The sequence below is a fragment of the Arabidopsis thaliana genome, chromosome 5 (assembly GCF_000001735.4).
Source record: "Arabidopsis thaliana chromosome 5, partial sequence".
In the NCBI taxonomy this organism is placed as follows: domain Eukaryota; kingdom Viridiplantae; phylum Streptophyta; class Magnoliopsida; order Brassicales; family Brassicaceae; genus Arabidopsis; species Arabidopsis thaliana.
This window is the reverse complement of record NC_003076.8, coordinates 16,606,623-16,631,094: the sequence shown is the minus strand read 5'-3', so window position 1 is coordinate 16,631,094 and position 24,472 is coordinate 16,606,623. Positions and strand designations below refer to the sequence as shown.

The 24,472-nt window shown below is 36.7% G+C and overlaps 8 protein-coding genes across 10 annotated transcripts; 5 read left to right on the top strand and 3 right to left on the bottom strand.

Moving 5' to 3' along the window:
- The first annotated feature begins 274 nt into the window (after window positions 1-274).
- On the top strand, window positions 275-4,910 carry AT5G41580 (RING/U-box superfamily protein). The gene is made up of 16 exons (NM_123522.4): window positions 275-614; window positions 770-842; window positions 940-1,005; window positions 1,204-1,269; window positions 1,354-1,436; window positions 1,628-1,679; window positions 1,760-1,831; window positions 2,066-2,133; window positions 2,220-2,268; window positions 2,351-2,435; window positions 2,518-2,619; window positions 2,770-2,821; window positions 2,904-2,955; window positions 3,087-3,203; window positions 3,294-3,962; window positions 4,035-4,910. Exons 1-16 carry the CDS (start codon window positions 436-438, stop codon window positions 4,530-4,532), a joined length of 2,283 nt encoding a protein of 760 aa, NP_198973.3. The 5' UTR covers window positions 275-435; the 3' UTR covers window positions 4,533-4,910.
- A 207-nt stretch (window positions 4,911-5,117) lies between these two features.
- WRKY24 (WRKY DNA-binding protein 24) lies at window positions 5,118-6,938 on the bottom strand. The gene is made up of 2 exons (NM_123521.4): window positions 6,523-6,938; window positions 5,118-5,592 (listed from the first exon to the last, which is right to left on the bottom strand). Exons 1-2 carry the CDS (start codon window positions 6,873-6,875, stop codon window positions 5,406-5,408), a joined length of 540 nt encoding a protein of 179 aa, NP_198972.1. The 5' UTR covers window positions 6,876-6,938; the 3' UTR covers window positions 5,118-5,405.
- Window positions 6,939-8,337: 1,399 nt separating this feature from the next.
- Window positions 8,338-9,898, top strand: AT5G41560 (DET1 complexing ubiquitin ligase). 2 transcript variants are annotated; one of them, NM_123520.5, is made up of 4 exons: window positions 8,338-8,559; window positions 8,948-9,008; window positions 9,287-9,348; window positions 9,570-9,898. In NM_123520.5, the coding sequence occupies exons 1-4, from the start codon at window positions 8,476-8,478 to the stop codon at window positions 9,666-9,668; spliced, it is 306 nt and encodes a 101-aa protein (NP_198971.1). In that variant the 5' UTR covers window positions 8,338-8,475; the 3' UTR covers window positions 9,669-9,898. The 2 variants fall into 2 exon arrangements, with proteins under 2 accessions (NP_198971.1, NP_001330332.1); NM_001344403.1 differs by having other exon boundaries at window positions 8,376-8,702; window positions 9,570-9,887.
- A 372-nt stretch (window positions 9,899-10,270) lies between these two features.
- Window positions 10,271-13,863, top strand: AT5G41550 (Disease resistance protein (TIR-NBS-LRR class) family; the record flags this gene model as incomplete). Its single annotated transcript, NM_123519.2, has 4 exons — window positions 10,271-10,779; window positions 10,881-11,988; window positions 12,101-12,397; window positions 12,481-13,863. The coding sequence occupies exons 1-4, from the start codon at window positions 10,310-10,312 to the stop codon at window positions 13,861-13,863; spliced, it is 3,258 nt and encodes a 1,085-aa protein (NP_198970.1). The 5' UTR covers window positions 10,271-10,309.
- A 1,168-nt stretch (window positions 13,864-15,031) lies between these two features.
- AT5G41540 (Disease resistance protein (TIR-NBS-LRR class) family) lies at window positions 15,032-18,436 on the top strand (the record flags this gene model as incomplete). Its single annotated transcript, NM_123518.1, has 4 exons — window positions 15,032-15,495; window positions 15,615-16,722; window positions 16,820-17,116; window positions 17,189-18,436. The coding sequence occupies 4 exons, from the start codon at window positions 15,032-15,034 to the stop codon at window positions 18,434-18,436; spliced, it is 3,117 nt and encodes a 1,038-aa protein (NP_198969.1).
- A 570-nt stretch (window positions 18,437-19,006) lies between these two features.
- On the bottom strand, window positions 19,007-19,435 carry AT5G41530 (uncharacterized protein; the record flags this gene model as incomplete). Its single annotated transcript, NM_123517.1, has 1 exon — window positions 19,007-19,435. The coding sequence occupies one exon, from the start codon at window positions 19,433-19,435 to the stop codon at window positions 19,007-19,009; it is 429 nt and encodes a 142-aa protein (NP_198968.1).
- Window positions 19,436-20,402: 967 nt separating this feature from the next.
- On the top strand, window positions 20,403-22,074 carry RPS10B (RNA binding Plectin/S10 domain-containing protein). 2 transcript variants are annotated; one of them, NM_123516.4, is made up of 5 exons: window positions 20,403-20,514; window positions 20,628-20,676; window positions 20,806-21,085; window positions 21,182-21,308; window positions 21,635-22,074. In NM_123516.4, exons 1-5 carry the CDS (start codon window positions 20,512-20,514, stop codon window positions 21,716-21,718), a joined length of 543 nt encoding a protein of 180 aa, NP_198967.1. In that variant the 5' UTR covers window positions 20,403-20,511; the 3' UTR covers window positions 21,719-22,074. The 2 variants fall into 2 exon arrangements, with proteins under 2 accessions (NP_198967.1, NP_001078688.1); NM_001085219.1 differs by having other exon boundaries at window positions 20,808-21,085; window positions 21,635-21,942.
- A 694-nt stretch (window positions 22,075-22,768) lies between these two features.
- AT5G41510 (F-box and associated interaction domains-containing protein) lies at window positions 22,769-23,971 on the bottom strand (the record flags this gene model as incomplete). The annotated part of the gene is made up of 1 exon (NM_123515.1): window positions 22,769-23,971. One exon carries the CDS (start codon window positions 23,969-23,971, stop codon window positions 22,769-22,771), a length of 1,203 nt encoding a protein of 400 aa, NP_198966.1.
- Between the last annotated feature and the right edge of the window lie 501 nt (window positions 23,972-24,472).

Genomic DNA, 24,472 nt, shown 5'->3' with positions numbered 1-24,472 from the left:
TTCTTTTATAGCCTTTTTAATTTAATAAGTAAACTACTAGACCTAACCAAGGGTTCATAGTAGTGGTAATAAGGGAAATTATTACAAATAGTACAAAATAAGTTTTGTTACTAAAGTTAACACACAATTTCTAAAGTTTCAAATTTAGTAATTAAATATTTGGGGATATAATTCAGAAAACCTTTAAAGTGCAAGGGTAAAAATTCAAAAAATAATTACATAAAGAACAAATTACAAAACAATAAAGCAAAATTAATTACATGGACTTCATAAAAACAAATTAAAATGAAAAAACAGGGTCAAAGAGAATTTTAGGGTTATTGTCGATTGAGCAGAGTAATTTATTCCTTCTTCTTCTTCTTCTTCTTCAAATCGTGTTTCTCCATTTCAAAATCCAGAAACTTTGTGATTCCACGGTAGTTAGTTCCAATCTCAATGTCTACGGCGGCAGCGGCTCGTCCGGTGGCTGGAACTGGCTTACGGGAGAAGACGGCAGCGTCACTGGTCAATTCCTTCCGATTAGCGTCGGTGACTCAACGTTTACGTTACCACATTCAAGACGGAGCTAAGGTTGATCCTAAGGAGTTTCAAATCTGTTGCATCTCTTTCGCTAAGTAATTTCCTCTCTCTCTCTCTCTCGCCATTACTTATAGATATTAACATGCGCGCACAAAAATCAAAGCTTTTCTAAATGATATTCTTTAATCTCTGGGTTTTGATTTTTTGGCTGTGTTTTTGAATTGATGATATGCTTAATTTCTCTGTTCAGAGGCATTGATTTTGCTATAGCGAATAATGATATTCCTAAGAAGGTTGAGGAGTTTCCGTGGTTACTCAAACAGGTTATTTCTCAATTAAAATATGGATTTTTTTTTTTTTCTGGATTAATGGAGGCCATTGTTAGTGAACTGATGATAGTGCTTGTGTTATGTGACGTAGTTGTGCAGACATGGAACTGATGTGTACACTAAGACGGCGCTTATGGTGCTGATGATCTCTGTTAAGGTAATTAAGAGAGTAATCTGCAGACTGCTTCTGTTCTGTGAATAAGCACTTTTTTTTTGTTTAGAAAAGAGAAGCCTTTTGTTTAGATTTCATGTCGGTTGGAATGTTTGAGGTCAAAAGGTTTTCACTTTGTCACCATCTATGATGACTCATTTGGTTTTGACATATAATACTTTTGATTTTTGTTAAATGTCACAGCATGCTTGTCATTTGGGATGGTTTTCGGATAGCGAGAGTCAAGAACTTATCGCTCTAGCTGATGAGGTTTGTTTTCTTCCGAATCATGGTATAAAACCAAAAGCAGGTTATTTGGATGATGAGGATACAAATGTTTTCTTTCTTATTCAGATAAGGACTTGTTTTGGGAGTTCTGGAAGCACTAGCCCTGGTATCAAAAGTCCTGGCAGTACATTTTCGCAGATCATGGAGAGGTAGGTTTTGCTTTCACTGTGTGGCTTTGTTGATTGACATAGATTTTACTCTAGCAGTTTATTAGGAGCGTGAATATTTCCAAACTTTTATCACAAGTTAGTTAAGCAGTACCAAAAACTTCTTCAATAGAATGGTATTCACTGGATACAAATCTAAGCATTGGTTGAAATTTATTTCTTTCTGATCCCAGGTTCTATCCATTTGTAAAGCTTGGGCATGTTCTTGTTTCTTTTGAAGTGAAGGTGAGCCTTTCTTCTGTTCTAAACATCTATTTCTGATATTATCATCTAAGTGTGCTTTTTTGGCTTTCCTTGCATGACAGGCTGGCTATACAATGCTGGCGCATGATTTTTATATCTCAAAGAATATGCCACATTCACTCCAAGAGAAAATTGTATGTGTGGCTCATCTGTTAGTCATTCGATATCTCAGTCTGGATCTCTCTATAATAAATTCTACCTTTATCTGTGCAATTAGGTGGAAAATGTGAATATAACCATTGCTTGCATTCTATCTAACAGTCCTTCATATACATTTTTGAATCTATTTCATCTTGTAGATGTGCCCACTCTCTGCACCTTTTGGTTAGCAAATGATTTCTTACACCAGATTCTTGTTTGCTCTTCAGCGGTTATTTGTTGCCCAGACAGACAACATAGACACGTCTGCCTGTATTTCAAATCCTCCAGAAGTCAGGTATGCGAATTGTTTTTGCTATTTTTCCTCACCGACACGAAATGTGATCCAATTTAACCTTCCTGGCTTTCATATGAAAATTGCAGCTTCTTGCTAAATGGAAAGGGGGTTGAGAAGAGAGTCAATATCGCAATGGTTTGTGCAGTTTGACTTTTAATTGGATTTTGTTTCTCTGCACTGGTTATGTGCATGTTTATGTCAATTTTTTTCTTTCCAGGATACAGGGCCTCAACTCCCTACAAATGTTACTGCACAGCTGAAATATGGAACTAATCTTCTCCAAGTGATGGGGAATTTTAAAGGTTTCTATTCAATTATATATATCTTTTTTGTTGTCCATGTCTATTTAATTAATATCTTATTAAGATGCTTGATTGTTCAAAGGAAATTACATCATCATAATTGCTTTTACGGGACTGGTAGTGCCACCTGAAAAACCGGTTCTTAAAGATTACCTTCAGTCCGGAGTCATTGAAGCAAGTCCAGGTAATTAAAGAGCATAAGATAGGAGAGAGGAACATTTTTCTTGAATGCTCTATACTATTCCAGTTTGAATCATTCAATGATTGCAAGCACATACCTGTAAGATTTTTTTTCCAATCTAATCGCTCTGTACTTTTTTTTACCTGTCTATAGATTCAGACATCATTGAGGGGCCATCACGAGTATCTCTCAGTTGCCCTATAAGGTACCAATTCTACTTTTTTACGTACTACTGTGTTATCTTATGGTTGTTTTTTTGGTCAGTGATTTAGTCTTTAATAAAACAGTCGCAAGCGGATCAAGCTACCAGTCAAGGGCCAGTTATGTAAACATCTTCAGGTGATGCAATCAAATATCAAGCGATATTCTCTTTTTTTCCATCCTTTTAAATTGGCATACAGTGTTTTAATGTGGGTGTTACCTTATTTTTCTCGTAATATTTGTTAGTGATGTGATACTTTCTGCTGCAGTGTTTTGATTTCTCAAACTACGTTCACATAAATATGAGGAACCCAACCTGGCGCTGCCCGCATTGCAATCAACCTGTTTGCTACCCTGACATTCGTTTAGATCAAAACATGGCCAAGGCAATTAGCTATCTATGTTGTAATTTGATTTCTGCTACATTTTTGCGTTGCAGCTTAATACTGATAACTCGTCTCATATCATATCCTTAGATATTAAAAGATGTGGAACACAATGCTGCTGATGTAATCATCGATGCTGGTGGTACATGGAAGGTTACAAAAAATACTGGCGAGACCCCGGAACCTGTGCGTGAGATCATTCATGATCTAGAAGACCCGATGAGCTTATTAAACTCTGGTCCTGTTGTTTTCGATCTTACGGGGGATGATGATGCTGAACTGGAAGTTTTTGGTGACAACAAGGTTGAGGACCGGAAGCCCTGTATGTCTGATGCTCAGGGTCAATCTAATAATAACAACACAAATAAACATCCTTCAAACGATGATTACTCTTCGATATTTGATATCTCTGATGTGATCGCACTTGACCCGGAGATTTTATCTGCTTTGGGAAACACTGCGCCACAACCGCATCAAGCTTCGAATACTGGAACTGGTCAACAATATTCAAACTTATCCCAAATACCAATGTCCATAGATCCAATGCCGGTACCTGTACCATTCTCGCAGACACCATCTCCAAGAGATAGACCAGCAACTACTTCCACTGTCTTCACCATACCGAATCCCTCTCCACAATACTCTCAGGTTCATGCTTCACCTGTTACACCCACCGGAACATATCTTGGTAGAACCACTAGTCCGAGATGGAACCAGACTTATCAATCTCAAGCGCCACCAATGACAACTCCATATACGGTTTGTGATTTCGTTTGAGAGACTTGTTTCTTTCTTCAGTATTCGTATGTTGACAATATGTGTTCCTTGCAGAGCCGGAAGGTCTCAGTTCCAGTAACGAGCCAGTCGCCAGCGAATGTATCCTCTTTTGTTCAGTCTCAGCATGTCCCTAGAGTACTCAGCCAGCCTAATAATTATGGCGTCAGAGGTTTAACCAGTAGCCATGCAAGCACTTCAAGGCAGCACCCAAGTGGTCCCACTGTTCAATCTGTTTCTCGATTAAGTGACCTAGTGGATGTAGACTTGACGGTTCCTGATACATCCAACTGGCGCCCGAGGATGCGAGGAAGTCTTGTGCCCGGTTCTCATTCCACTGCTCTTGACCACATGATCATCCGACCTAGCCAACAGTCTCAAACTTCCACTAGGCTGAATAGTTCACAGCCGGTTCAGACACCATCGGTTCAAACGTCTCAAGCTCAGTCACCTTTTACAACGGCTGCCTATAGAACCGAGACAGTTTTAGGAAACCGAAACCATCCGGTGCCCGCTCCTCCTGGCATTGTTAGGCCTACTGGACCGACATCTTGATGGAGAACTTGAGAGGCTAGAACAAGGGGAAGTTGGTACTTAGGAGTTAGGACACAACACTTAACATAATAAATTAGTAACTTTATCACTTTCCCACGCCATGAACAGAGTTTAGGATTCCGGTGCGCAAGTCGTATTCTGTTTATGAGGGATTAGTTTGTATTTAGCTTGCTGTTAACTTGTAATGACGATCAAACTATAAGTGTTATCAATTACTCTTGTACCCAATAAGTTCCCTTAGTTTTCTGAACTGGTTTTTTTTTGCCCAGAACTAGTTTGAGTTAGTTAGGTTTTGGATGCAAAGTGTTTTGGTTTTCTTGTGTAAGACATTTATGCATAAAGGACCATAATACATACTTTGGCCGGTTTAGTGATGAATTTTGGGATTTGAAAGAGTAATCACAAACAAAAATCGACAACGTATCATCTTTCAAATGTCTTCCGGTTGATTATTTGTACAAGTTTTCTCTCTCTCTGAAGCATGTTTTTCTTCTTTAGAATTCTCTAGTTACCAAATGTCTGGACCCTAACTTCTCTCTGTTAAGTATGTAGAAAAATATCAAAGAAGTTGTAGAGAATGAGGGTGGGTTTAATGAAGTTAGAGGAAACTACCTTTTCATACTTACATATGTAACTAAACTTGTTTTGTCTGGTATTTGTCAAATCATCGGCGTAAACCGATCATAAACCAGAAATCAGGGGATAAAATTCAGAAACATTTGTAAAAAGTCGTAACTGTTACATTGGTTTAAAATCTGATCTACACACTTGTGACTTGTCACTTGGGAGATGTGGGTCGTCAAACGGTCAGTGGGGTGATTAACACCTTAATCACCTTTAAGTAATTACACCATTAATTAAGCCATTATATATTCAAAGATTAGAGAAACTGGAGAGGAACTGGAGTTGCCTGAGAAGAGGATTAAGAGTCTCCATGAGCTTCTCACAAGGATGGTTATGAACGCCTTCGTAGGTCGTTACGACGACGTTTGGATCTTTTGCCAATCTCTGCACTTGTTTCTTCACGTTGCATGTGTGGTACGTACATCTGTAATAGCTCCTGCATTTTGTGACACAAGATTAATAGTTTCATCTATTAATTCTTCAAATTTTTTTTTATAATTCATATGAAAAATAAGTAGAAGTTTTGGGTGTCTATGCAAGACTGATTTTAATTTCTATGAAGTCTCATGAAACTATTTTTTTTTTCTATTTTTTGCTAAGAACGTAAATATCATATAAAATGAAGTAGAATTGGATTTATCTCTGCTTTTGATTCCCTAGCAAAAAGGAATAAAAAACAAGGAAGCAAATTAAATTACTTTTCATCTGGATGAAGTTTTCATATATATATGAGCCATAAGCCCATAAGAAACTATATATTTTATACTGATCTAGAACTAATTAAGATCATTTTCTTGACCAGAATATTGATGGATACATTATACATATTTGAGTAAATCATCCCTTTCCAAACAATTTCATACTCGGATGTGGTAGCACATAAAGAGAATCCCTATATCAGGTTTATACATGTTTCTAAGATTATATAATTGCACAATAATTAACTATATTATAGGATAATCAAATTATCAGAAAAGAAAACTATAGGATAATCCTTTTTTAAAAATCACATCTATTCTCATGCTTTGTTTTCGAAAATTATCATCACATCATAAATTTTCGAAAAGTACGTACGACAGATTTCGTTATAGGCTTTAGTAAGGGATTGATTTCGTTATATAACTATTACTAGCTAAACCTAAAAACTATGGTATTTTTGCAACTAAAAGATACATTTTCTACATATATCAGTTTAATGTTAAACACAAGACTAGATCGTACTGGTTGTTAAGCTAACCTAATGTTTTGTAGCCACGAAAGTTTTTGGTCGATCCAATATTTGGAAATCAATTTTAATATGATGTCATAGATTCACGAATAAAATTATAAATACTCTTAATTAATACAACTATATAGGTAAAAGTACCTGGGATGAGCATTGTGCTTGACAGATTTCTGCCCATATTTTCGCCAACGATAACCATCATCAAGAACATCATCATCGCTCCTCGTATGAAACGCAATCCTTGGAACTTTCCTCGATCTCTTCTCTTTCAGCTCCTTCCCTTTCTCACCTATTTGATCATTCTCAGGTGGTAATGGCGGCGCATGCACATGAAAGCTTTCTGGATACCAAGAAGAAGAAGATGAAGGTTCCACTTCACCGGAAAATGTTGATGGAGGCATCATCATTAGGGTTTTGTCTACAAAGGAAGAGAAGGTGTTGTTGTTTTCGACATCTAGGCGGCTTAACATAGGATTTATGTCTTCTCTGTCCATTGTTATAAGTCTCTTTCTTTCTCTATCTCTCACAATATTTATAGATGTGTAATGATAGATTGTGAAGAAAAAAGAAGGAGAAGAAGAAGAAGTAAGGGTAAAAGGGCATTGAGGCCAACTAAGTTCACCTAATTTTCTGTTCAACTGCTTTTTACCTCCATTTAGTTTCCTTGTGTTATTAAACTTTTATTATTATCTCCCTCATTTTTCCTATCTCTTTTTTTCTTCTTTTTCTTCTTTTTTATATGAGAGATTTGTATTGGCTTGGTCTAATATGTCGACATGTGGTTATATTTCAATAAATATTTACTACTCGAATATACGTACCTAAATATCTTTAAGTAATTAGTATTAATTAGTGTTTTTAGTCATACCTCACATGTATATGTTAATTAAAAGTTTCATAGATCATCAATTGTACTTGATTCAACTATATATTTTAAGTGACTTTTGTTTTTGTTTTTCTTTCGAACACACATGATATACTGTACGATCATATACTAGTAAACCATTGAATCCTATCAATTTAATTGAACTTATAGTGGAAAGGTGTAGTAGACATTGCATACATACATCATAAAACGTATGTTCAGGTTGAATTTAGAGTCAAAATCAATGTAACTTGGTAAAATGCTAAGTAGAATGATTTAGTTTCCTTGTTTTTTTTATGTATCTCATACAATTCAAGTGGCGTGGCTCTAAATTTAATACGGATAAGCGACTAATTCAACATAAACATGTTATTATGGTTGTAGTGGTTAAGAATCTTATTTGACCCCCAAAATAAATCAAGCCTTTTAACTCTATAAACACGTGGAAGTTTCCTTTGACCTATAATGAATGCTACATATGTAAAAAACCAACATTAATCTCACTGAAAGACATATATGCGAAGAAGAGAGTGCATGTGTTTTTCTTTCTTCCTCATCTTTTTCAGACTCTTTCTTAAGGAAAAAAACAGTGAAATTACACAATTGAAAGATAAATATTTTCAGTTTCGATGGTCATCGAAGGAAGATGGAATTTTATTAATTCATATTTATGAATGAAAGTGAATTGAGATCAAAATATAAAAAAAAATTAATCAATTTGACTAGTCTAGAAAACAATTTTGGAGAATACTTACGAAATCAAATTCACTTATCGATTCTATAAAAATATAACACTCCAACATAAACCATCCGCAGATTCCATAATTTTATTTTCACTCGCACAAATTTGAAAATAATTTCTTAATAGATTATATCTTGAACCGATTAACTCAAATACGTTTACTAAAAAAATTTCAACACAAATTATAGAATCAAAAAGTGAACCTTGTTGATATAGGCACTTAATTAATTTTCTTGAAATATTCCTATGAACCATAATTGTTTATTCATATTTTTTTTTTCTTTTTTTGTAAATAAATTGTTTCTTTATTCATATTCATATATAAAAAACAGAATCTCTATTGTTATTTAGAGAAACATTAATTTGAAGCTGGTTCTAGAGGTAGGCCCAATGGGCCCATAAACCCTTTTTCGTTTCTCCCTTTTATATCTCTCGTCTCTCTCTCTCTCTGTCTGAAGAGAAGGAAAGATCATCAATCACGATTCCAATGGCGTCGATTCTGGGTGATTTGCCTTCCTTTGATCCTCACAATTTCAGTCAACATCGTCCCTCCGATCCTTCTAATCCCTCTGTTAGTTTCTTCCCCCAAATTCAATTTTTCAATTTTACGGATCTGAGTTAGGCTTTACTTGGTCGTATTGGAAAAAAAATGTGTCCTTTGTTGATTCAAAGAGATGTAATTCGAATGTGTATCTGGGTTTTGCTGCTTACTTGGTCAGTTCCAAAAAGTTCCATCTTTTCAATTATCATCGAGTTTGCTGTTGGATCTTGTGAAAAACCAATACAAATTAGCCATTTTTGTCAGATTGATTGATCTTAGAATCATAATTCTGATTCCATTTGGCCATAATTTAGCTGCTAAGTGACGAAGACAAGTTTCAACTAGCTTGTATCAGTTAAAGATTAGAGTTTTGATCTGTTATCGAAGGTTTGAGTTTTTTGTTCATGTTTTCTTGCAGAAGATGGTTCCTACCACCTATCGTCCTACTCACAACCGTACACTTCCACCACCAGATCAAGGTGAAACAAAAAATCGTGCTTTTTTGAAAAACCTTGCGTGTTTTTTCGGCTAGAGATTTTAGAATTTCGTTACATTTTATATATAGTGTCAAAGATTTGTCTTATGAAGTTGTGATCTTGAACTTGCTTTGATTGAGTGATTTAGTTACTGTCTTTACTATGTATCACTTCTTAGAATCTCTAGGCAAATTGGTGTTAATCAGATTCAACAGTCTCGAGTTTTCACAGATCATGTCTTATGTTTTTACTAATTTGTATCTTGTTCGTTATGGTTGTAGTGATAACTACAGAAGTGAAAAACATTCTTATACGCAGCTTCTATCAACGAGCTGAAGAAAAGGTGAAACAGCTCTCAACTCTCATTCCTCATAGTTTGTGATTCTTTGATTCAAATCTCCGTTGTTTCCCTCGTATATATAGTTCATAACACAGGATTTCGTAGGAAAATAGACAAAAGAAAACGATATAGAACAATCTTGAACTTCTTCAGATAACAAAACTGTTGATTTTGGTTGTGTTATCCGAAATCTTAATTTGTTTTGTCAAATTTGTCAATTGCAGTTAAGACCAAAGAGACCGGCTACAGATCATCTGGCAGCGGAGCACGTGAACAAGCATTTCCGTGCTGCGTCTTCTTCTTCATCTACTCAGGGTTTATAAAAAACTTAAGTTCAAGCCTATAACAATGGTCATTTGTATGAGTACCTCTTATTAGTGTTTTCAATGTAGAAAAAAAAAGATAAGAGCAGTTCATGAGAGAAATGTAGTGAAAATGTGTGTGTACATAACATTAATGTTTCTTTTATTTCTTGACTTAAAGTTGCTCACTATTCACTAGCGTTGAACATGAAAATCAGGTTACGTTAACGAAGTTACGAGCCCAATATCAATTTGATTTTAATTCTTCATTTTAAAAACAAATTAAAACTCCGGTTTATGTTCCAAACCAAATTGACAATTGGATTAGAATCTTCCTCTTCGTCTTCCTCTTTTTCCAAATTTTTAGTCTCTGATACTCTCTGAGCTCATTTCACCGAAAAAAGTCAAGCTTTGCAAAAAAACAACAAAAAAAAGATTCCAATTGTAAAAAAACCATTGGTCCTCGACGACTATAAAAAAACACACTTTAGTGAGTTGTCGAGTCGACAACTTCGTGGAATTTCACATTTATAATCCTTTACAATTACGTTACGCGTTTTTTTCTTCAATACATAATCAAAGGAACTTGCTTTCTCAATAAGACTTTCTTCGAACCATTCTACAAATACTTTTTTTGAAGTTGAAGCATTTGTGATACTTTTATGGCTTTGTCTTCTTCTTCGTCTAACATCAGGAGATACCATGTCTTTCCAAGCTTCCATGGCCCAGATGTTCGTAAAGGTTTTCTCAGTCATTTACACTATCATTTTGCAAGCAAAGGAATCACGACCTTCAAGGATCAGGAGATTGAGAAAGGCAATACGATTGGACCTGAGCTCGTAAATGCAATTAGAGAGTCTAGAGTCTCGATTGTGTTGCTTTCGAAAAAGTATGCTTCTTCGAGCTGGTGTTTAGATGAATTGGTTGAAATCTTAAAGTGCAAAGAAGATCAGGGCCAGATTGTGATGACCATCTTCTACGATGTTGATCCGTCGAGTGTACGGAAACAGAAGGGAGATTTCGGAAGCACATTCATGAAAACTTGTGAAGGGAAAAGTGAGGAGGTGAAGCAGAGATGGACCAAAGCTTTGACTCATGTTGCAAACATAAAAGGAGAACATTCTCTTAATTGGTATGTCTCTCAATCAATTAGTGCTTTTATCTTTCTTAAGGAAAGGTACAATTTTTGTAATTTAGACCCACCAAAGCCATGTTGTTTTTTGCTTTTGCTAGGGCTAATGAAGCAGATATGATCCAAAAGATTGCTACAGATGTTTCAACCAAACTCAGTGTTACACCTTCAAGGGATTTTGAAGGGATGGTCGGACTTGAAGCTCATTTGACAAAATTGAATTCTTTGCTATGCTTCGAGGGCGATGATGTGAAGATGATTGGAATTTGGGGTCCTGCGGGAATTGGTAAGTCTACCATTGCTAGAGCTTTATACAACCAACTCTCTAGCAGTTTTCAACTTAAATGTTTTATGGGGAACCTCAAGGGAAGTCTTAAGAGCATAGTGGGTGTTGATCACTATGAATTCCAGAAGTCTCTGCAAAAGCTACTTCTGGCTAAGATTTTGAACCAAGGAGATATGAGGGTACATAATTTAGCTGCAATAAAAGAATGGCTGCAAGATCAAAGAGTGCTTATCATTCTTGATGATGTAGATGATCTAGAGCAATTAGAGGTATTGGCTAAAGAACTTTCATGGTTTGGTTCTGGAAGCCGGATCATCGTTGCCACAGAAGATAAGAAGATTTTGAAGGAACACGGGATCAACGATATCTACCATGTGGATTTTCCGTCCATGGAAGAAGCTCTTGAGATCTTATGTCTCTCTGCTTTCAAACAAAGCTCTGTACCAGATGGTTTTGAAGAGCTTGCCAAGAAAGTAGTACATCTTTGCGGTAATCTTCCGTTAGGCCTTTCTATTGTGGGTTCATCTTTGCGTGGGGAGAGCAAGCACGAGTGGGAACTTCAATTACCTAGGATCGAAGCAAGTCTTGATGGAAAAATTGAAAGCATATTAAAAGTGGGATATGAGAGATTGTCGAAGAAAAATCAATCACTATTCCTTCACATTGCATGCTTCTTCAACTACAGAAGTGTTGATTACGTCACAGTTATGCTTGCTGACAGTAACTTGGATGTTAGAAATGGGTTGAAGACACTAGCCGATAAATGTTTCGTGCATATATCTATTAATGGATGGATAGTGATGCACCATCATCTACTACAACAATTGGGTAGACAGATAGTTCTTGAACAGTCTGACGAGCCCGGGAAACGTCAATTTTTAATTGAGGCTGAAGAGATTCGTGCAGTACTGACAGATGAAACAGTAAGTATTTGCATATATATATATATATATATATATATATATATATATTCCCTAACGATTCCTATTTATAGTGATGAAAATCTCACAAGTCTTCTTTGGCAATATTTGGTAGGGTACTGGATCAGTCATAGGTATATCATATAATACATCCAATATCGGAGAGGTTTCTGTAAGTAAGGGTGCTTTTGAAGGAATGCGTAATCTCCGGTTCCTAAGAATCTTTAATTATTTGTTTAGCGGCAAATGTACTTTGCAAATACCAGAAGATATGGAGTATTTACCTCCTCTTAGGTTACTACATTGGGATCGCTACCCAAGAAAAAGTCTTCCTACAAAATTTCAGCCGGAACGTCTCTTGGAACTCCATATGCCACACAGCAATCTCGAGAAGCTCTGGGGAGGAATCCAGGTTGGTATTTGATATTCTTTCTTGTTCTTCTAGTGATTCAAACTAAATAAGATATTTTCTCATTTGTTGTGTTTAACATGCAGCCCCTTCCTAATATCAAGAGCATAGATCTGAGCTTTTCCATTAGATTGAAAGAAATCCCAAATCTTTCGAATGCTACTAATCTCGAGACATTGAACCTTACTCACTGCAAAACTTTGGTGGAACTTCCCTCCTCTATTTCGAATCTACACAAACTGAAAAAGCTGAAGATGTCAGGGTGCGAAAAGCTACGAGTTATTCCCACCAACATCAACTTAGCATCTCTTGAGGTAGTCAGAATGAATTATTGCTCGCGATTGCGACGTTTTCCAGATATCTCAAGTAACATCAAGACTCTTAGTGTCGGAAATACAAAGATAGAAAATTTCCCTCCATCGGTTGCTGGATCTTGGTCTCGTCTTGCGCGCCTTGAGATTGGCAGCAGAAGCCTCAAGATATTAACACATGCCCCACAAAGTATAATTTCGCTAAATCTTAGCAACAGTGATATAAGGAGGATTCCAGATTGCGTCATAAGTCTCCCGTATCTAGTAGAACTTATCGTCGAAAACTGCAGAAAACTCGTGACAATTCCGGCTCTTCCCCCTTGGCTCGAGTCCCTAAATGCAAACAAATGTGCATCACTCAAGAGAGTATGTTGCTCTTTCGGCAACCCAACCATACTCACATTCTACAACTGTTTGAAACTGGATGAAGAAGCAAGAAGAGGAATTATCATGCAACAACCAGTTGACGAGTATATATGCTTACCAGGTAAAGAAATCCCAGCAGAGTTCAGTCACAAAGCTGTAGGGAATTCCATAACTATCCCTCTGGCTCCCGGTACTTTCCTGGCTTCCTCAAGATACAAGGCTTGCTTTGTGATTTTGCCAGTTACGGGCTACCGATGTCATAGTATAAGTTGCATCGTAAGTAGCAAAGCGGGGTTTGCAATGCGCATCTGCGACTTAGCACGGCTTTCAGATTGGTCTCCTGGGACGGAACATCTGTTTATATTTCACGGTCGCTTGGTTTATCAACGAAACATGATTTTGAGCGAGATTATATTTAAGTTCAACTGTGTTATAAATGAGTTCAGCGATGACCCTGACCTCGATAACATGATTATTGAGTGTGGTGTACAGATCATGACGGAGGAAGCTAAGGGTAGCAGCAGCAGCGACGTGGACAACTTTGAAACTAAGAGTAGCAGCAGCGAATTGGAAAACTTTGAAACTGAGAGTAGCAGCAGCGAATTGGACATCTTTGAAACTGAGAGTAGCAGCAGCGAAGCGGACTACTATGAAGATGAAGGTTTAAAGTTCTCTCAAGTTGAAAGCACCAAAACCAGTAAACATACAAGTTGTTGGAGTTGGTTTACGAAGCATGGTCTGAGAAAGAAGAAGATGAATAAAACAAGAGCGAATTCTCGTGGAATCTCATGAGACCAAGCCAGTTCTAGTACTTTCTTAGCACCTTCTCCATCTCATAAATAATAGATGGAGATAGAGATTATGAGCCTGAAGCTGTCCAGCTCTGTGAAGAAGAAAACATCCTTGGTTGTTAGATTTAGTTTGGGAAGCTTAATCTGGGGTAGAAGAAGGTACAAAACCCTGCATCTTACGTCGTTGGAATCGGTCAGGGGGTCCAAGATATATATCTTCCATTATATTTTCAATTTATTAAATTTTTAGAGAGACTGGATATTATATGATCATAGATATTACTAGTCTGATGTTAAAATAGTTATGTAAAGGCTTCATGGATTACTAATTCTGGACACTAGCCATAGTGATATCGAGGTTATTTTTTCACATGTTTTCCCTTGTTTTTAACTTGCTAATTGCTATTGCTTGTCTAGTGATATCGAGGCTAGTGTTCTAAATATGTTATTGTGAAGAAACATGTTTCATTTATACCCTGAAGATTTTTTATCTTCTCATATTTTTATGAAGCCTTTGTAGTTATAATTTCAGAAAAGTTTGATAAAAGTGTCTGGTTCGTTGTGTTTGAAATTCAGCAGCCACTGTCAAATCTCAAGAAAGATATATTTGAGCTGCTCCTCGTCTATCCTCTCTTTGACTGTTAGGATAGTTGTCTAGTCATTAAGAATATATTTTATGCAACTATTGAAAAGACATACATTCTGATTAGGTTTTGTTATACTAGTAGAAAGAGATAATAAATAACCAAGTCAATTGATTAAGTCTGCTATATTTCAGAAAACCCATTTGCAAGATTTATAATGTTATTAATATCAAGCACTCACAATTGTTTCATGAATCCCATAGATTGCTTTTCTAAGAAACAACAGAAGAAGAGAAAAGTCTGTCTCTCTCTCTATCATCTTTTTTAATATCGTATCGCTGTTTCATTGTGACTTGCAAAAGAATATCTGATAATGTGTTTTGGTTTTTTATTATGTGTAGTGGAGGCCACGGCGATGAGGAAGTTCCATCATACGAAGACTTAAAAAATCAACCAATCAGCATTCAAATCTCTAAGAGAGTTTCTCCTCGATCTATTTAGTGTTTGGATAACTGCATTAGAACTCCTGTCAAAGTCAATGCAACGCTCCGATATATTCTTCAAGTTCTCTTTACCCTATCTCTAATGGCTTCTTCTTCGACCCACGTTAGGAAATATCATGTCTTCCCGAGCTTCCACGGCTCAGACGTTCGTAGAAAATTTCTCAGTCATTTACGTTTTCACTTTGCAATCAAGGGAATCGTGGCATTTAAAGACCAAGAGATTGAACGAGGCCAGAGGATCGGACCTGAACTGGTGCAAGCAATACGAGAATCTAGAGTGTCGCTGGTGGTGCTATCTAAGAATTACCCTTCTTCAAGCTGGTGTTTAGATGAATTGGTAGAAATCTTAAAATGCAAAGAAGATCAGGAGCAGATTGTGATGCCTATATTTTACGAAATCGACCCGTCTGATGTACGGAAACAGAGCGGTGATTTCGGAAAGGCGTTTGGGAAAACTTGTGTAGGTAAAACTAAGGAGGTGAAGCAGAGATGGACCAACGCTTTGACTGAGGCGGCAAACATAGGAGGAGAACATTCTCTAAACTGGTTTGTCATTTTTTGTTTTTTTTTGAATGAATTAGTGCAACATCTTTCTTAACTAATGCTCAGTTGTGAAATTTCTTGTAATTTAGACCCACCAACAAGATTTTGTTTGCTTGTTTTAGGACTGATGAAGCTGAGATGATTGAAAAGATTGTCGCAGATGTTTCAAACAAACTGAATGTCATACCATCAAGGGATTTTGAAGAGATGGTGGGACTTGACGCTCACTTGAGGAAATTGGACTCTTTGTTATGTCTCAATTCTGATGAAGTGAAGATGATTGGAATTTGGGGTCCTGCAGGAATTGGTAAGACTACCATTGCTAGAGCTTTATACAACCAACTCTCTACGAATTTTCAATTTAAATGCTTTATGGGAAACCTCAAAGGAAGTTATAAGAGCATTGGTGTTGATAACTATGATTGGAAGTTGAATTTACAAAACCAACTTCTGTCCAAGATTTTGAACCAAAATGATGTGAAGACAGATCATTTAGGGGGAATAAAAGACTGGCTAGAGGATAAAAAAGTTCTTATAGTTATTGATGATGTGGATGATCTAGAGCAACTATTGGCATTGGCTAAAGAACCTTCTTGGTTTGGTTCCGGAAGTCGAATCATCGTTACCACAAAAGATAAAACTATTATGAAGACACTTTTGGTCAACGACAACAACTTTTACCATGTCGGTTATCCAACCAATAAGGTAGCTCTTGAGATCCTCTGTCTGTCTGCTTTTCAGAAAAGTTTTCCACGGGATGGTTTTGAAGAGCTTGCAAGAAAAGTAGCTTATCTTTGTGGTAATCTTCCATTATGCCTTTCTGTTGTGGGTTCATCTTTGCGTGGCCAGAGCAAGCATAGATGGAAACTACAATCGGATAGGCTAGAAACTAGTCTTGATAGAAAGATTGAGGACGTATTAAAATCGGCATATGAAAAATTGTCCAAGAAAGAGCAAGTTCTCTTTCTTCACATTGCATGCTTCTTCAACAATACATACATTAGTGTTGTGAAAACGTTACTTGCTGATAGTAACCTGGACGTCAGAAATGGGTTGAAGACCCTAGCCGATAAATGTCTTGTACATATATCCAGGGTTGACCGGATATTTATGCATCCTTTGCTTCAACAATTAGGTAGATACATAGTTCTTGAACAGTCCGATGAGCCCGAGAAACGTCAGTTTCTAGTAGAGGCCGAAGAGATTCGTGATGTGTTGGCAAATGAAACCGTAAGTTTTTACTATATTCCCTAAAGATCTTGCTCAATAAATTTAGCATGTTGTTGCGATAATAATTTCACCAGTCTTCTTTTGGAATAATTTTTAGGGTACTGGATCTGTATTAGGAATATCATTTGACATGTCTAAGGTCAGTGAGTTCTCTATAAGTGGGCGAGCCTTTGAAGCAATGCGTAATCTTCGATTCTTAAGAATTTATCGGAGAAGTTCTAGTAAAAAGGTTACATTACGGATAGTAGAAGACATGAAGTATCTACCTCGGCTAAGGTTACTACATTGGGAACATTACCCAAGAAAAAGTCTTCCTCGGAGATTCCAGCCAGAACGTCTCGTGGTACTCCATATGCCACACAGCAATCTAGAGAAGCTCTGGGGAGGAATCCAGGTTGGTATTTATATATTTAAATATGCTTCAACCTTGATATGACGTTTCTCATTTCTTGTGTTTAACATGCAGTCCCTTACAAATCTCAAGAATATAGATTTGAGCTTTTCGCGTAAGTTGAAAGAAATTCCTAATCTTTCAAATGCTACTAATCTTGAGACATTGACACTTATTAAGTGCTCAAGTTTGGTGGAGCTTCCCTCTTCCATTTCGAATCTACAAAAACTGAAAGCGTTGATGATGTTTGGGTGTAAAATGTTAAAAGTTGTTCCAACCAACATCAACTTAGTATCTCTTGAGAAAGTCAGCATGACTCTGTGCTCACAGTTGAGCAGTTTTCCAGATATTTCGAGGAACATCAAATCTCTTGATGTAGGAAAAACAAAGATAGAAGAAGTTCCTCCATCAGTTGTTAAATATTGGTCTCGTCTTGATCAACTTAGCTTAGAATGCCGAAGCCTCAAGAGATTAACATATGTCCCGCCAAGCATAACTATGCTAAGCCTAAGCTTTAGTGATATAGAGACGATTCCAGATTGCGTCATACGTCTCACTCGGTTACGAACTCTTACCATCAAATGCTGCAGAAAACTTGTTTCGTTGCCAGGTCTTCCTCCTTCCCTAGAGTTCCTATGTGCAAACCATTGTCGATCACTTGAGAGAGTACATTCTTTCCATAACCCAGTCAAGTTACTTATATTCCACAATTGTTTAAAACTGGATGAAAAAGCAAGAAGAGCAATCAAACAACAAAGGGTTGAAGGGTATATATGGTTACCTGGCAAAAAAGTCCCTGCGGAGTTCACTCACAAAGCTACAGGAAACTCCATAACCATCCCTCTGGCTCCAGTTGCGGGGACTTTCTCGGTGTCCTCAAGATTCAAGGCTTGCCTTCTCTTTTCGCCAATCGAAGACTTCCCAACTAATGATATAACATGTCGTCTAAGAATCAAAGGAGGTGTCCAAATTAACAAATTCTATCACCGGGTAGTGATTCTAGAGTCGTCTAAAATTCGAACAGAACATCTGTTTATATTTTATGGTGACTTGTTTTCAGAAAAAATAGGCGTAGATGTGAGTACAAGCGAGATTCTGTTTAAATTCAGCTGCAGGGATAAGCACAAGATCATTGAGTGTGGTGTACAGATCTTTAAGGAGGAAGCTGAGAGTAGCAGCAGCAGCAGCGAAGAGGAATACTTTGATGCTGAAAGTAGCAGCAACGAAGAGGAATATTTTGATTTTGAGAGTAGCAGCAGCAGCGAAGAGGACTACTTTGATGCTGAGAGTAGTAGCCGCGAATGCTGGAGATGGAGACTATGAAGCAGAAGATGAAAACATCAAAAGCAGTAAATATACAAGTTGTTGGACTTGTCTTAAGAAGCATGGTCTGGGGAGGATGGAACCTGCATTACAATTTGAAAGATCTAACTATGTTTGGTTTTGCTACAACCTATGATTTGGAAGCTGACACTAGGACAATGAGGACAAGATAATTGACTGTGGTTTGCAGATATATTGACAATTTCATACAGGTCACAGGATTTTTGGTCCGGGAAACAAAACAGAACCTCCATTATATTTACGGATTGTTAGTGTCTTTGAATATTTCTGATTATCCAAATCTGTAGAGAGATTGGAATACGTGATCCTAGATTCAAATCGTTTTGAATTGTCTCCTCTCTTAAATCTTTACGTGTTTGATTTCAATGTAATTTAATAAGGAAACATTGTTATATTCAATAGATGGCTTATTCAGAACCATTGTAACTCTGGGATAACTTCTCTTTTTCTGTGAAACTGACTGTAGTAGCCAACACAACAAATAAAAGACAGTAAAACAAAAGCTGTGAAGTTCTCATCCATTAAACTTTTAAAATAACCCACATTCTATTAGGATCCATCATTCAAAAGATGCAGCAACACACAACACACAAAAAACAATGAAGTAGGAATAACATAAAACATCCAAAAGCAGAAATTATTTTCTTGTTGAATAAGTAACATCAAACTCCAGCTAGCGTTTGCAAACTTTGTAAAGAAAGTTTGTTTCTTGATGTTCAAATTTAGCTCCTCAACATTCAACTCCTTCCATTCATCGATGAGCTCTTTAATTGTTTCAGCTCCAAGATTCTTCAAGTTTGGAAACATCAACTTCTTTTGATATTCACTTAAACCTTGAAACAATATAACAGCCTCAAGTGCATCCTTCAGAGCACACAAGTCATCTTCCTCACTCTTCTCCTTGTCACCATTATCAGTCTCCATATTATTGTAATTCAACAGCTGCTTACATCGGGTTACGTATAAGTAAAAAAGCATCAAACTTTTAGACCATCTCCAATGCCTAACTCTATTTTAGAAGAAATATAGTTGATTTTGCTCCAATGTATGACTCTAAAATAGAGAAAAATATAGAGTAGTCTTATTTTTTACTCTATATATAGAGAGCAATCTCTACACTTTTCCTCTATTTTAGAGTTAACTCTATTTTGAAAATACAATGGAGCAAAATTAACTATATTTTCTCTAAAATAGAATCATCTCTAAAATAAAGGAAAAAATAGAGTTAGGCATTGGAGATGTTCTTACATAAAGAAGAGAAAGAGAAGGAATACACACTCACAGTTTTGATCTTGTCGATACTCTCCTCGGAAGCACATTCTGTTTCTGATTCTAAGTCTGATATTATGATCGTTGGCATTTTGGACGCTTCTTCATGCGGACGTTTTTTTCTACGTCGGAATTCAAAGCCACCCGTGTAGGAGTCGTCGCTGCTGGAATCATTTCCCTCATTATCCATTTTGACAAGGGACCAAAAGAATCAAACTTGGCAACGTTTGGGAAATAAAAGTTCCAAAACTAAAACTGCCACTATTGAGAGGGAAGAGTGTGAGGAACCTGTTTTTAAACAAATACCAGAGAGAGGGAAGAGCAAACGTTGAATTGGAAAAATGCACTCTACCTTGAATTATATATTACTGTAACTTTAAACCAAGAAGTATGAAATTATATATGTAAATCGTGTGATATGAAATTTCTTGTATCTTTTATGTCTACAGTCTTTTTTTTTTCTTACAGCAATTTTTATGTCTACAGTCTACTTGATGAAATTTCTCACAAATTACTGAAGTAGAAAATGTCCTGATTTAATATATGAAAGACTAAAGCTAAATAACTTTGGGTATAAAATAAATTAGATTGGGCCATGTTAGCCCATTAACATTTTTTTATATCGGCCCAATTAGGGACACACATAAACCCTTAAGACAAACATGTTATAAAAGTGGCGGCTTCAGTCGAAATTAGGGTTTCGCGTTAGGAGAAGAAGTTAAAGCAAAACACATACAAACGCAGTCACCTTCTCTATCGCCTCCTTCTTCAATCTCATCGCAATCATGGTAACATCTCTAAACCCTAAATCACTCCTTACGTGAATCAAATACTGATTTCAAAATGCTGAGTATACTCAAACTGTATATAAAAAAGCTAATCTTGTTTCTCGTATTTGCAGATCATATCAGAGACTAACCGCCGTGAGATCTCCAAGTACCTCTTCAAAGGTACCATTTTGATTTGAGCTTATGAATCTAGTTGTCTTCTACGTTAATGGGTTTATGCATGATGATTGATTGGTTGATTCAAGAGAATTGTACTTAGAAATGGTTGGAATTGGTTCTTTTTGTGTGCAGAGGGTGTTTTGTTTGCTAAAAAGGATTTCAACTTACCACAACATCCTTTGATTGAGAGTGTTCCAAATCTGCAAGTTATCAAGTTGATGCAGAGTTTCAAATCTAAGGAATATGTGAGAGAGACCTTTGCTTGGATGCATTACTACTGGTTCCTCACAAATGAAGGTATTGACTTTCTCAGGACTTACCTTAATCTCCCATCTGAGATTGTTCCTGCTACTTTGAAGAAGCAACAGAAGCCTCTTGGTCGACCTTTTGGAGGTGGTGGTGACCGTCCCCGGTAATCAATTTGAATCTTCAATTCTCAGTCTTGTTATTGTATCATGGTTACTTGTTAAGTGTTGATATGTGACGGTGTTGATTTGGTTTTATACAGTGGCCCTCCTCGTGGTGATGGAGAGAGGAGGTTTGGTGACAGAGATGGATACCGTGGAGGTCCTAAATCAGGTGGAGAGTATGGTGACAAGGCTGGAGCACCTGCTGATTACCAGCCTGGCTTCAGGGTACCAAATCTCTCCTTTCTTGTCAAACTCTTGTGAACACTTTTATTTGTTACGCATTAGTATCATGCTTAATTTTGAGGAAACTTCTGAAGCCACTATCTTTCAACAACATGTTGTGTTCTTAGGTTCCCTAAATCATTTTATGAACTCTGTCTGATAAGCACCTTGTGTAAATTGCTTTGCTTTAATCTGTTGTGCACTTGGCTTCCCTAAATATTCGATGCTCTGCCACTAGGTCTTTCTATCATGAGTAATGGTGGTTTCATGATTGCTAGAATGCAATGCAATTATGTTGGTGTGTAATTAAATGTTTTGGTTATGTACAGGGTGGAGCTGGTGGAGCTAGGCAAGGGTTTGGTCGTGGAGCTGGTGGTTTCGGTGGTGGTGCTGCTGGATCTGATCTTCCTTGAAAAGGACTTTCTTGTTTCTTTTTGGTCTTATTTAAGGTTACATAGTACCTTTGATTTGAGAACGAATGTGTCTTTTGGAACTTTGTTTCTTTCTCTAAAACCATCTCACAATATGATTGTTTTTTACGTTAGAATTTTATGAAGAAATGTTGGATCGTTACATGAATCTTTTTACACTGTCCTCCATTTTAAATTCTCCTATTTAGTTTTTTTTCGCAGCTTACAAGTGACGTGTATATATAAAGTTCTGTTAAAACTGTTGTATGAATAATCATGAAAAATATCGATATTACTGAAATCTAGATGTTGAAATTTTACACTCATATGCACAAAACAACGTAAAAGAGAAACCCAACAGCATCATCATACGTATGGTTTCTTTTCAAATGATGATGCTGTTGGGTTTCTTTTTTACGTTTACATTCAAATGAGCAGATCAATAATGCTATTCTAAACTACTTTGTTTCATCCTTTTGCCTCAGCGTAGGTTTCTTGATTTGGACCAAACTTGGTCGATAGAATTGGCCTTCAGATACTCTGAGATCCAAAATTCTTAAGTATCAATGAAGAAAATAATTGGAAATAAGTTAGCTTCCGTATCCATTCCTGCAATGAAGTCTTGCCTAAAATCATCTTATGAACTCTTTGACTATTAGTTACTCATTAGTATCTTGTTAAATTGTCGTGTGTTAACTCTTTTGTGCTCTTGCACTTGCTTATTTCATTGTTTGCGAACCTCTTTCATTGAATTATAAACATTCTCTCGTACAACTACTCAAATCACATAACCAAACTTATTTGTTTAATGCTGTTCAAATGGCTTGAAAATATGTTTAATTTTGTTGAAACATCCTGAAATAGATGAGATCGACATGCTCTCATGTTACTGATATTGCTAAGAATGTAAATAGAAAAAAATAAAAAAATAAAATGTTGAGGTACTAGCTACATTAAATGCTATAACTTAGAAACCAATCTCAATTTTGCGCCTAATCATCCCGTTTACTCGGTTTTGCACATCCTCCTACCAATATCAATAACTGATATTGATTAGCTTTTTCCATTGCGCGCAAGTCTCAAAATGTTTTGAGCAAATCGACGGTTTTCTAAACTACGTTGTTTTCTCAGTCTGTCTCGTGCAAGTTTCTTGACTTGGACCAAACTTGGAACATAAGAGCATGGCGAACGGTATTGGATATTCTCGAATTTTCTTAAGAATCCAGTCTCTCCAACGACGTTAAGAAATAATAACTTGGGATATTCTCCATGATCAAATCCCATGAAAACTTTCTTCTCTTCGTCAATGTAGAAAGTAAGTGGAAGCTCCATCTTAGGTCTCATATCCATTCTCAAGAACTTGCTCCACGAAACCATTTCGACCTCAATCTTAGTCGTAATCCATATCTCAAACTCATATTCGTATGAATCATGGTGCAGCCGGTGCTTAAATAAAGCTGCAAGCTTCTCTTCTTTAACACAAGATAAACTCACAAATGAAGATTCACGATCCGTAGGCAGAGCTAGAAGGGGTCCAAATCTCTCTCTTGTAAAATCGAAACGGATTATATAATCTTGGAAACCTTGTGTGCTCCTTTCTTTAGCAGGCCAGTAAGTGTTTCCCTTAAGGGAAACACAAGGGCAAGTCGAATAAATACCCCAGTGTGGAGTGACATTAAGAGTTGTCCATAAACCAGAGTCAAAATCGTAGATTTCATACCAAAAAAATTCCTCTTCGGGTGCTTTGTAGAAATAATCTAAAAACCTTAAGAATTTAAGGCTACTACAAGATTCCTTATCCGCGTATCCGAGAGCATATCTGAAATGGTCTATTCCATGTGGACGGTGAAAATACCTGAGTTGGATCCACCTTGTTTGTCCCAAATACGGATTCCAAACCACAATCCTAGTAGGATCTTTCATAATGCATAACAACAAACCCTCATAGTGTAAGACTTGATTTATACGGTAGTTCTTGTGAAGTAAACTAAACTGACCTTTAAACTCTGCAGATGGAGTAACGTCGTCGATGACAATACTCATTAAATTAAGTTTGTGAGGCATCACATCGACTATCATAGTCTTCTCTTCTCTTGTTGCTGCTCTACCAATGTGCACCTTCGTAAAGCTCTCACTTTTAGATAAATTGTTCCAACTTTTGCAAGTTAATCTCACTGCTTTCATAGATGTCAAGGGAACCCTAGAAAAAATCTCCTCTATCAAATCCCTTGGAAGATTGGAGATCATCGTCGCCATTGTTGGGTTTTTGTTTTCACCTTCAAAACCCTATTTTCCTTTTCCTCTGATTTCTTACGATCTAAGGAAAAAAAGATATATAATCAATTGAAGATACAAAGGAAAAATCCTAAACGAACTAAGCTGGGCCAATCTTGGGCTTCCGAATCTATTAACTACGAGCCTACACCTCAAGCCAATCGTGGGCTTCAGAATCTATTAGCCGAAACCTTTCAGACTGAGAACGTCGTATCTGTTCTTAATTAAACGTTGAAGTCTTTGATACACCTATCAGGTATATGTCATCCCTGCTAATGGTTTTTCCGGTAGAGCCAATGAAGCAATCCATGTGCTCATCAGAAAATAAAATGCTAAAACCCATCTGAATAATGTAGTTTAGAGAACCAAATATTCTATAGTCTTGAACTAAATTCTTCTTTTTTTTTACACCCCATTCTCTCTGAACTTAATCATGAGTTCTTAGGTGCCTTAAATATACCACACTAGCTCCTGAAATTAAGT

Coding starts and splice junctions, on each gene's coding strand:
- AT5G41580 (NM_123522.4), top strand. CDS start 436: ATGTCTACGGCGGCAGCGGCTCGTCCGGTGGCTGGAACTGGCTTACGG. Junction 1,680..1,759: donor TTGTTTCTTTTGAAGTGAAG/GTGAGCCTTTCT, acceptor CTTGCATGACAG/GCTGGCTATACAATGCTGGC. Junction 2,822..2,903: donor TCTCTCAGTTGCCCTATAAG/GTACCAATTCTA, acceptor TTAATAAAACAG/TCGCAAGCGGATCAAGCTAC.
- WRKY24 (NM_123521.4), bottom strand. CDS start 6,875: ATGGACAGAGAAGACATAAATCCTATGTTAAGCCGCCTAGATGTCGAA. Junction 5,593..6,522: donor AAGCACAATGCTCATCCCAG/GTACTTTTACCT, acceptor CACAAAATGCAG/GAGCTATTACAGATGTACGT.
- AT5G41560 (NM_123520.5), top strand. CDS start 8,476: ATGGCGTCGATTCTGGGTGATTTGCCTTCCTTTGATCCTCACAATTTC. Junction 8,560..8,947: donor CCGATCCTTCTAATCCCTCT/GTTAGTTTCTTC, acceptor GTTTTCTTGCAG/AAGATGGTTCCTACCACCTA. Junction 9,349..9,569: donor ATCAACGAGCTGAAGAAAAG/GTGAAACAGCTC, acceptor TGTCAATTGCAG/TTAAGACCAAAGAGACCGGC.
- RPS10B (NM_123516.4), top strand. Junction 20,677..20,805: donor CTCCAAGTACCTCTTCAAAG/GTACCATTTTGA, acceptor TTTTGTGTGCAG/AGGGTGTTTTGTTTGCTAAA. Junction 21,309..21,634: donor ATTACCAGCCTGGCTTCAGG/GTACCAAATCTC, acceptor GGTTATGTACAG/GGTGGAGCTGGTGGAGCTAG.